The sequence below is a fragment of the Nerophis lumbriciformis genome, linkage group LG07 (assembly GCF_033978685.3).
Source record: "Nerophis lumbriciformis linkage group LG07, RoL_Nlum_v2.1, whole genome shotgun sequence".
Taxonomy (NCBI): Eukaryota; Metazoa; Chordata; class Actinopteri; order Syngnathiformes; family Syngnathidae; genus Nerophis; species Nerophis lumbriciformis.
In genome coordinates, this window is record NC_084554.2 from 25,836,114 (window position 1) to 25,848,108 (window position 11,995).

At 41.0% G+C, this 11,995-nt stretch overlaps 1 protein-coding gene across 2 annotated transcripts in view; it reads left to right on the plus strand.

The window, feature by feature from the left end:
* Positions 1-11,433, plus strand: part of pola1 (polymerase (DNA directed), alpha 1) — a 134,298-nt gene extending 122,865 nt beyond the window's left edge. For both annotated transcript variants that reach the window (XM_061965594.2, XM_061965593.2), the window contains one exon: positions 10,618-11,433. In XM_061965594.2, coding sequence (XP_061821578.1) covers positions 10,618-10,754 — 137 coding nt within the window. In that variant the 3' untranslated portion in view covers positions 10,755-11,433. The remainder of the gene's footprint in view (positions 1-10,617) is intronic.
* Positions 11,434-11,995: the final 562 nt, after the last annotated feature.

An 11,995-nucleotide genomic window follows, 5' to 3' on the forward strand; every position in this document is an offset into this window, starting at 1 on the left:
CATGGTAAGATCCTAAACTTCTAGGAGACATATTTTTTTTCCCGCTAATTCGCTCCTCATCCGTTCCACCCTTACAAGCTTTGGAATTTGCATGCACGTTGCTCGGCCCATTAATCGTTGTTGTTTTTTTCCGAATATTATATTTTCATGATCGTGAGAAGCCATAATCAAATCAAAATTTGATTAATTGTCTAGCCCTAGATATAACCATGTTACAACAGAAAGTAACCAGCTATAGTTTTGAGAAAATAATACAACTTAATACATATAATACTTAATAGTTCAATTTAACACTAGAAATAATACAAACTTCCTTTTTAGTGCCCATGGTCAAAAGTGTGCACAAGGTAATGGATTTCCCACAGTTGGCAATGCTGCAGTTTCTTGCAATCCCACAAATGCAAATAAAATATCATTTTATCCGTCAAGATTTTCCAAGTGCAATTGAAAGCTGTGCAAAGGCTGTCCCTGCACGTGTTTAATTTCCAATAGTACGATCTTTTACGTAATATCTGCGCAATTACAATCTATGGCAGCATTCGGATGTGTATGTGCTTAACATGCACAATGGCCGCATTGATAAATTACAAATTGTCCCCTCGTCACACTTTTCTTATGATCCCTTTTACTGCCAGGCTTCTGCATTTGGTCCGCTCTCTCGCTCTCCCTCTTCTCCATTCTCTACACTTCCTTCCCGCTCCTCATACTCCCCTTCTTCTCTGCGGAGTGGCTAAGTCCGCGGGTGCGATTGTTGAATCAATTATTCATTCTGTGCAATTACACTCACACAAAGAAGTTTCCCCCATGCTCCAAGTGGTGATTAAATTAACTGCTATGTTGAAGAGGTTCATTTAGCCTACTAATGTGTATTTATAAGTGGTTGATTTATATAGGGTAGTAAGGTAAAGTTTTGTACCTGACAAGTTTCGGCTATCTTGCTTCTGCAGCCTTCATAAGAGGTGTCACGTGATGTTAGCGTGATGTCATCTGTGACGTGTTATCTGGATTGTTCCATCCCACCTGAAGTGGTGGGATGGCGGTGTGCGCCGGTGGTAGGGCGGGGCGCCCCCTGTCGTCTGGATGTCTACCAAACGGCCGGGGGCGGCCCTGCAGGACTGTGTCCCAGGTGTGGGATAGTTGGTAGGCTCCTTTGTCCCTGTTGACAGTGTTTGGGGCCCGCTTCCTGATTTCAACCGCCTCTTTGATCCACCGATGAAATTTGTTGCTTTCCATTCTAATGACCTTGGCTGCCTCCCAGTTCATTAGATGGTTTTCCCTCTTGCAGTGGTCTGAAATGGCTGATTTTAGATTTTCCTGCGTATCTTTCATTCTCGTTGCACGGGTGAGCGTTCCAGATGTTTCCTTTTCACATTCTTTCTGGTGTTCCTTTTTTCGTGTGCTGAACTGTCGACCTGTCTCTCCTATGTATGTTTTATTGCATGTTAGGCAAGGGATCTCATATATCACATCACACTTTTTCTCAGGGGGGATCTGATCCTTAGGGTGTACTAGGATTTGGCGAAGCTTGATGTGCGGCATCACTGGTGTGCTGATGCGGTGTTTCCTCATCGCTCGCTGTATGCGTTCTGTGACGCCTCTGACGTATGGGAGGGTGACCATGCCCAGTTTCTCAGGCCTAGAACCTTGCTTATTTTTTTCCTTCTTGTTGTTCTTCTGGACCCCTCGTTTGCCTTTGTTTATGGCCCAGTTTAGGTAGTTGCCGGGCTTTGACGTACTGTCTCATGTGGTCCGCCTCCTTTTCTCTGTCATGGTTGTCTGTGGTCACCTTGGTGCGATCATATAGGGTGCGGACTCGGGGTGTAACGGTACGTGTATTTGTATTGAACCGTTTCGTTACGGGGGTTTCGGTTCGCTTCGGAGGTGTACCGAACGAGTTTCCACACGGACATATTAAGTAGCCGCCTAAGCTAAAGTCTTAACAAGCTGCTCCGCTTCATTCTGCCTCTGTGTGTCAGTACTCTACACAGCACCCAGCATTGTCCCACCCACACAACCATCTGATTGGTTACACACAGAGCGGTAACAGCCAATCAGCAGTGCGTATTCAGAGCGGTAACAGCCAATCAGCAGTGCGTATTCAGAGCGCATGGAGTCAGTGCTCCAGCGTCGAGCAGGTAGGTGTTTAGCAGGTAAGCATCAGGCAGCGGACTCTCCCCAAATTATAATAAACACCTCCCAGTCAACTACTAGTAACATCACTATGAGCCCGTTGGCGTTCTAGAAATATAGACGGCAGCTCAGCTCGCACCCAGTCCTGGCTTGAGGTGAAGGCTAATTAGCTTTTAGTGTAACGTTGGTTCATTTTGCTGTGTGTGTGTGTGTATTTGCGTGCGTGCGTGCGTGCAACGGACAGCAAAGCCCTGTCTGTCTGTTATTTCACTTTACCTTTTTCTGTGTTGATTGAGCTGTGTTGAAGCAGCAAAAAAGGACATTATGTTAAAAGAAGAGTTTCCTGAAGCTGTCTCTGATAGTTGATATAATAATCTAAAATCAGCCATTTCAGACCACTGCAAGAGGGAAAACCATCTAATGAACTGGGAGGCAGCCAAGGTCATTAGAATGGAAAGCAACAAATTCCATCGGTGGATCAAAGAGGCGGTTGAAATCAGGAAGCGGGCCCCAAAGACTGTCAACAGGGACGAAGGAGCCTACCAACTATCCCACACCTGGGACACAGTCCTGCAGGGCCGTTTGGTAGACATCCAGACGACAGGGGACGCCCCGCCCTACCCCCGGCGCACACCAGGGGACACCGCCATCCTACCACTTCAGGTGGGATTGAACAATCCATTTAACACGTCACAGATGACGTCACGCTAACATCACGTGACACCTCTGATGAAGGCTGCAGAAGCAAGATAGCCAAAACTTGTCAGGTACAAAACTTTACCTTATTAGCCTATATAAATCAACCACTTATAAATTAACTGCTATTCCAGCTGCCCGCCGCCACCAGCCTAATGGAATATTCATGGAGGCGGCCGACGCGATGGCCGATCTCCATTAACTTAATCATGCTCACTTAATTACAGGCTTGTTATTGTATTTACACCTAGTTAGAGCGTGCAGAGCCCTGACGTGCCCAGCGCCGCCGGAGAGTGTGCGGGTCTATGGCAACACCTTAGAGGGAAGATAACCCCAAATACGTTCGTTGTGTGTGCGTGTGTGTGTGTGTGCATGTAAGAGTGTGTGTGGGAGGTCATTCAGTGTGTTTGAATGAAGCAAAATATGTTCATTTCACATATTTTACCCAGGTTCCCAGATTTTTACCACGGACGGGCATACTCTGTGAATTAGTTTTCCAGAATACAGTAGTACTTCAATTTACAAGCTTAATTGGTTCTGTGACTGAGCTCTTAACTCAAAGCACTTGTATCTGAAATCGAGGTCTTTGCCCTCCCCCCCACAGCACAATTTAGCATGCCTTTCAAAAGGAAAAACAAGGTTTTAGATAATAAATATTATATTAAAAAAAACTATACAATAAAATGTAGTACAAACAACTTCAGTAGTTTTATAAAAAGATATCATAATAATGTACAGCATTTACTTTGGAGAGTGGACTTTTACAGGATCTCCTTCTAGATGTTTCTTTCTCAAACACACCGTCAGCAGCTTCTCCATATTTTCATGGTTTAATGTCTACCCTTTAGTTATTATTTTAACATCCTTGGCTGGCTTTACACTGATTCGGTCTCAGTAAGGTGCGGACTAGCGCTAGCTATGCATAGTAGGCGACACGCTCTGTCATGTTTTTGATGATTTCTTTATTTAATTGAATGAATATTATCCACTTCTTCTTCTCAGCACTTTTCTCAACACTCGCTTTCTCCCTTCCCAAAAAACAGTTATGTCGATTTCTAGCTATAAGGTAATGCTAGCGAGTAAGACCAGATGCTGCGGTCTTACAACGCCAACTAATAGTAGGGTTGCTTGTATTTCAAATTTTTGCTTGCAACTTAAAGCATAACAATTTGCCAAGTAACAGCTCTTATCTCAAAACAGTCTTAAGTTGGGGCACTCTTAAGTTGAGGTACCTCTGCAACTGTATCTTAAAGCAGTTGAGGCAAAAGTGCACGACTTGGCTCTAACCACCAAAGGCGCTGTTGATAAAAGAGCCCGTCAGCGATGACAAGTTGAGCTTTTTTAACCTTCACGGTGACACTTCAATGGAACACTCGCTTGGAAATGTGAATTCCGAACATACGAAAGAGAAATTATCCTGTTGCATTAGAAATATTACACATTGATCATTTTCCCACAAGCCAATCAAGGAAATTAAGTCCAATGCCTTTCCGTGTTATTTACCCTACGGTATATACTCAAATGTTGAACTCTGTTTTTTTATCCGCAGTGCCTCATTGAATGTGTTATGCCTGGCCTCAAATAGCGTGAAATAATTTGTTCAAAGTACCACTCCAACAACAAGGGGTTCTCCCTTGCTACGAGAACCACGTTTCCACCAAGCGGTACAGTTTGGTTTAGTTCACGGTAGGGTTGTATGTTATACCGGTATTAGTATAGTACTGCGATACTACTGAATCATATTCGGTACTATACCGCCTCTAAAAAGTACCGGTCCCCCATGTCATGACACGACGAGCATGTTCGCCGATGTACTATCATGGAGTACTCACAAGCAGCACCAGTGTGTAGACAGAAAAGGGAGAACGGATACATTGCTAGCTTCGCTACGCACCGGAATCATGACGATGGACGTGTTAAATATAGTCTATAGTTAACTAAGTCTAAACAAGACTTCATTATGCCCGATAATTAACCAGTAAAGCGATCGTCTTGACTGTAAACACGAATGAAGGTCATACTTACTCAACAACCATACATGTCACACTAAGGGTGGCCGTATGAACAACGCCAACAATGTCATAAACATGTGCCATATATTGAAACTATACTAAACAACATTGGCAAACACATTTTGGGAGAATATTCGCACCGCAACACAACATAAACACTACAGAACAAATTCCCAGAATTCCCCGCAGCACCAACTCTTCCAGGACGCTACAATATAAACAAACGCCATTGGTGGATCTGCATCTAATATCCACTGTAATGGTACCAAGTACAAGAACGTATCTAGTTGATACTACTATGATTGCATCGATATTTTATAGCATCACAAAATCTTCTTTAATTTTTTTTAAATGTATATTATGTTTATAAACTCGGAAATATGTCCCTGGACACACGAGGACTTTGATTATGACCAATGTATGATCCTGTTACTATTTGGTATCGGATTGATACCCAAATTTGTGGTACCATCCAAAACTAATGTAAAGTAAGTATCAAACAGCAGAAGAATAAGTGATTATTACATTTTAACAGAAGTGTAGATAGATCATGTTGAAACAGAACATAAGCAGATATTAACAGTAAATGAACAAGTAGATTAATAATTAATTTTCTACCACTTGTCCTTAATTTTGACAAAATAATAGAATGATAAATGATACAATATGTTACTGCATATGTCAGCAGACTAATTAGGAGTCTTTTTTTGTTTACTTACTGCTAAAAGACAAGTTGTCTAGTTTGTTCACTATATTATTTAAGGACAAACTTGCAATAAGAAACATATGTTTAATGTACCCTAAGATTTTTTTTGTTAAAATTAAGCCAATAATGACATTTTTTGTGGTCCCCTTCATTTAGAAAAGTAGCGAAAAGTACCAAAATACTTTTGGTACCGGTACCAAAATATTGATATCGGGACAACACTAGTTCACGGTTTGGTAAGCTCCACCCTGATTTGTCTAACGCCTCTGGCATAGAGTGTGAAGGCTGGAGGCTAATTGCTACATTGGCTTCACAAATAGCTTGACAACAAAGCAGCAGAAGCTCCTGTAATTTGCCAGAGAATACCTCAAAGAAAAAAAAATGCAATTGCAGGTCTAACAGGCTTTTTCTTCCCAAAATGCTAAGTTTCAAGCAAACCAAGCAATGAGTATGAGAACTAGTTAAAAAGAAACACAAAGATGAAAAATAAATAGATATGTATTAACTAAAAATATACAAAGCAAGTGCAAACGTGAATAGACTTTACTTTATTTGCACATTTAAGTGGACTACACTGCTGATTAAAAACAAAAGTGAAAGCATACACACGGTTTAACCCAAACCCTTTTGTACCTTGACTCACCTCAAATAAACCTCACTATTTAAGTTCAACGCGTCATTTTTGCTTTTGACCTGTCCAACATCTAGTTATCAGTGGGCGCCACTCTTAAATCCTTCTTTTATCTGTTCGCTGCTGAGTGATTGAAGCAGGAGGAAGAGCAATAATGGGAATGGGGGGCGGAAGGATGAGGAGAGTGATTTTTCTTTTCTTACCCTACCTTTTTAGAAATGATGACATGATTGCTTTCGCTTGATCATGCATCATCACCCCCCTCTTCCTCTTGCCTCCAACCATGTCCCTGTTAGCATGATGATGTTCTCCTAACACTTGCTGATGACGTCAAAGTTAACTACACCATTTTCTGTCTGTGCGGGTGAATGGATGACAGAGTTGGTGTGCTTTTTAAGTGTTTAACTGCCATCAATTGTGTGTGCGTGTGTGTATAGATTTCTGTGTATCTAACCTTTGTTCTCACAGCACTCGGCAGGCTTTTATTTATCCAGCAGCCGCTAATGTAGCAGGAAGGAAGGACAAGACAGGAGATAGGGCTGTAGAGGACAACTGGCCATATGGACAATTAAATGTGTTTACAGTATATCTTCCATAAATATGTCACTTCATCACATGTTGACAATTTCACTTCAAAAAGTATCTACCCCCCGGTCCGGTCCGCAGCTACAAAAAGGTTGGGGACCACTGTTCTAGAGCATTTATTAGTAGCCAGCAAGAAGGTATATTTTTGACGTGACGAGGGTAAACAGCGGTCACGGCTCCAGTAGTATTTTACCCAAGGCGGCTTGGCTGTAGAACAGAGTTGCCAAATGGGAAAAGTTTTTGCATGCATATTTTAGAATTTTACACTACATTTTCAATGATGATAATGTTAGTAAATTATCTACTAAAAAAACCCTAAAAAATCTGTGACATGTAAGTGTCAAAAAGACAGCCAAAAGAGGTTGGTAGATTAGAATAATTCACATATTGAAATATAATGTAGAAATGCGCCCAATTGCGGGTAATATAGTTTTGATTTTTAAACTCTTCTTACGGGGCTGGCATGGCAGCACTTTGTGCTGAGAGAAATGTTTCTCTTTTTTCATCAGTTTTCTTTTCTTTCTTTTTTTTTCAAAGTGTGCTCACATCCCTGCATTTTACTCTGCCACTGAATGAACGCGCTCAGGTTCTGAAAGTAATGCACACAGTGAAACCTCATATACCATGTTTGAAATTTTAAAGACAAAGAAAACAAACATGTCAATTTGTCAATGGCGACAAAATTATCGAATTAATTTTCATTTATCGTTCATTCAATTTTACTTATCAGCCCAGGCTAATAAAGGGTTAATAAAGGGGATCTGCACTTTTTAAAGAATGTTACCTATTGTTCACAAACATTATGTAAGACAATAATTCAGATGTATATGTTTTTAATGCATTCTAACTCGTAAATAAATGCGAGCAATAGTGTGCTTACAATGTAGCCAATGGGAGGTCCTCTTTTCCGCCGTAAAGCCCTTTAAGTAGCCATCCATAAACTGCCAACAATACTCCACTTACATTGTGTGACTTGAATATTAACCAGCTGTTAGTGATTTTGTTATAATAAGCGCTAACGCAGACAAACTCCGTGATCACAGGGAGCTAACGAGCTTGTGTGGCGTTGTTGACATCATCAGCTAGTGAGCTGCTTTTTGATTGATTGAGACGTTTATTAGTAGGTTGCACAGTGAAGTACATATTCTGTACAATTGACCACTAAATGGTAACACCCGAATAAGTTTTTCAACTTGTTTAAGTCGGGGTCCACTTAAATTGATTCATGATACAGATATATACTATCATATATACTATCATCATAATACAGTCATCACACAAGATAATCATCAGGGTATATACATTGAATTATTTACATTATTTACAATCCGGGGTGTGGAGGGGGGGGTTAGGTTTGGTTGTTATCATCATTTCAGTCATCAACAATTGAGAACAGAGAAAGAGAGAGAGAAAGAGATCAGAAGGCATAAGAAAAAGTATCTACATTTGATTATTAACAGTCCGGGGAGGGTGTTAGTTTAGGGTTGAAGTTGCCTGGAGGTGTACTTTTATTGCGGTTTTGAAGGAGGATAGAGATGCCCTTTCTTTTATACCTGTTGGGAGCGCATTCCACATTGATGTGGCATAGAAAGAGAATGAGTTAAGACCTTTGTTAGATCGAAATCTGGGTTTAACATGGTTAGTGGAGCTCCCCCTGGTGTTGTGGTTATGGCGGTCATTTACGTTAAGGAAGTAGTTTGACATGTACTTCGGTATCAGGGAGGTGTAGCGGATTTTATAGACTAGGCTCAGTGCAAATTGTTTTACTCTGTCCTCCACCCTGAGCCAGCCCACTTTGGAGAAGTGGGTAGGAGTGAGGTGGGATCTGGGGTGGAGGTCTAGAAGTAATCTGACTAGCTTGTTCTGGGATGTTTGGAGTTTAGATTTGAGGGTTTTGGAGGTGCTAGGGTACCAGGAGGTGCATGCGTAATCGAAAAAGGGTTGAACGAGAGTTCCCGCTAGAATCCTTATGGTGCTTTTGTTGACCAGAGAGGAGATTCTATAGCGAAATCTCGTTCGTTGGTTGCCATTTTATCACAGGAAAGATTAGCCTCTAGAAATGAACCTCGGTAGGTGGCCTCATCTTTCCTGATGATAACAATGTCACCCACTTTTATAGTGAAGTCATTGACTTTCTTAAGGTTGATGTGGGACCCAAATAGGATAGATTCCGTTTTACTCAAGTGTATGGATAGCTTGTTGTCAGCGAGCCAGGTGCAAGTTCTACAGAGTTCAGCACTGAGGATTTTCTCCACCTGTGACTTGTCCTTGTCTGATACCAGCAAGGCCGAGTCATCCGCAAACAAGAACAATTCACAGTCGCATGCCGATGACAAGTCGTTTATGTATACTAGGAACAGTAAAGGCCCCAATATACTGCCTTGGGGTACTCCACAGCTTACTGAGAGGGGGGGGACACGGTGCCGTTCACCTCTACCACCTGTTCCCTCCCCTCCAAGTAAGATTGCATCCAGCTCGATGAGGTTTTGTCGAATCCGATTGCTCTGAGCTTATCCAACAATGCCTCTGTGCTTGGTAACGTTTATTCTAGATCATAAATAATGCCTCTCAGCTGACGATGTGAAATTAATCAAAGTTTATTTATATAGCCTTTAATCACAAATGCCTCAAAGGGCTGCACAAACCACAACATCCAACATCAGGACAAGAAAAAAAAACAATCCAATGGGTTATTATATTATATTATGTTATTATTATATTCTTTATTGTTGAAACTTCCAGAGACTCTGGTTTGTGTACGGGCTGAGACGTTTATGATTAAGGGCTATATGATTAAAAGGAATGTTTTTTGATTAATTATGTGATTTTTGACATGCTGATGAGAACGCTGTCATCAGGTGAACTTCGCACCAAACAACGCGTTTTCAATTGGACGTTCTCTTCAACGGCCGTCATTATTTTTCTTAGGCGGCGCTAGTGTTTTCTTTCTGTTTTTCGGAGTATAAGTCGCACCGGAGTATAAGTCGCACCGGCCGAAAATGCACAATAAAGAAGGAAGAAAACATAAGTTGCACTGGAGTATAAGTCGCATTTTTTGGGGAAATTTATTTGATAAAACCCAACACCAAGAATAGACATTTGAAAGACAATTCAAAATAAACAAAGAATAGTAAACAACAGGCTGAATAAGTGTACGTTATATGACGCATAAATAACCAACTGAGAACGTGCCTGGTATGTTAACGTAACATATTATGGGAAGAGTCATTCAAATAACTATAACATATAGAACATGCTATATGTTTACCAAACAATCTGTCACTCCTAATCGCTAAATCCCATGAAATCTTATACGCCTAGTCTCTTACGTGAATGAGCTAAATAATATTATTTGATATTTTACGGTAATGTGTTAATAATTTCACACATAAGTCGCTCCTAAGTATAAGTCGCACCCCCGGCCAAACTATGAAAAAAACTGCGACTTATAGTCCGAGAAATACGGTACCTTGTTTTTATGACACTTGATGCACAATAGACACTCGGCGCAACGTCGCAAAGATTCGGCAGCGCCAACCGGCCTGCCTCAAATGGTATCAGGTGTCGCCCAGCAAGGCAACCAGAGGGGATAACACCAAATATTGACTTACCGCTCTCGTGGTACTTTTCCATCGATCTCATGTTCCTGTCTCATTTGCGCCGTCATCGACAAGTCGGTCCAATTCTGTCATCACCATCCCAGCCTTCAAAGTGATAGCATGAAAGGTGGCTAGCATAGCATCTCCAGTTCCAGTTCCAGTTCCAGGAGCAAATGTGTAAGATTCACCTGATGAGTGCATGTTTTGTTTTGTTTTTTGCTGAGAATAACACAATTTTCCTCTTTATTTCTATTGTAGCTCGTGCTGGCTGGTGGAACAAAGAAAAGGAGGTGTACAGGAAGCTGAAGGAAGTGCCTGATAAAGCGCTCGCCGCCAGCAGCTACGCTGAAATTAACCTGGCTAAACTCTTCCAATCCTTCTCTTCCCTCAAGTAAAAAAAAAAAAAAAAACAATTACCACCTTTAGTATTGTAGGATTATGTCTCATCTGTGCATCTAATGGTTCTGGTACACATTCTAAACCCAAATCAATCACACCCTCTCCATACTCCATGCACCTCACATACGCACTAGTCAATTGACCCCCATCATAGGAGTAATCACACCTAAATGACCATCTCTCGTGCGCGTGCTTGTGTGTGTGTGTGTGTGCGTGTGTGTGCACAGAAAAAATGACTTATCTCCAGAGCAGCTCAGTATAGTCCAAAAGGCGCTAATTAGCTAATGATAGCGACATAGCCCACTCGTACCACTGGATTCCTGAAACCATCGGACACTTGTTCTGATTACCCCCATTCATCCTGTGTGCGTGTGGTTGTGTGTGTGTCACGAAAAAGCCTGATAAAGGATGTAGAAGTTGACTTGGGAGAGGAAAGGCCACACGTGCTGCCTCTCCCTCACTCTTTTGTCTCGGTATCGAACAGAAAATTTTCTCCTGCACCGCCTTCTGTTTAACCGCTTTTGTCCCTTCTCTCCCCGCCCCGCTCACACTCTCTTGTTTTAATACATGTCATTTTCTGTGTATAACGCCGATTTAGCTAACGATCCTTTTGTAATTAGAGTCACTTGTATTACTGTTTTGATACTTGAACAATAAAAAGAGAAATAAATGCTGCATTAATATTATTTGTCGTGAGCGGCGTTGCTGTAGCCTCAATAATTACCCTGAAATGTCAACATTAAGTGCACCTACACAAAAAAATCTGCCTTTACAAAGATAATGCTCGTTTTGGATTGACACTGAGAGGAATGGATTTAACAATGTTTATTGTGGTTGTGGCTGTAACATTTCTCATGGCAATGCAAACTACAGCCACAAGGATACATTTGGTAATGGGGTTACTGTTATGTGATGATGGCAATCACATTTTGCATAATATGTAAAAATGCATTGTCTTTGTCAACGCATTATATTTGATTAAGCTATTTTTTCAGGTGTGCAGGTGTGCCTAATTCTCAGAGAAATAGTTGAAGATTTTTTAGATATTTTATTACAAACCCCAAAACCAGTGAATTTGGCACGTTGTGTAAATCGTAAATAAAAACAGAATACAATGATTTGATAATCCTTTTCAACCTATATTCAATTGAATAGACTGCAAAGACAAGATACTTAACATTTAAACAGGAAAACTTGGTTATTTTTTGCAAATATTAGCTAATTTGGAATTTGATGT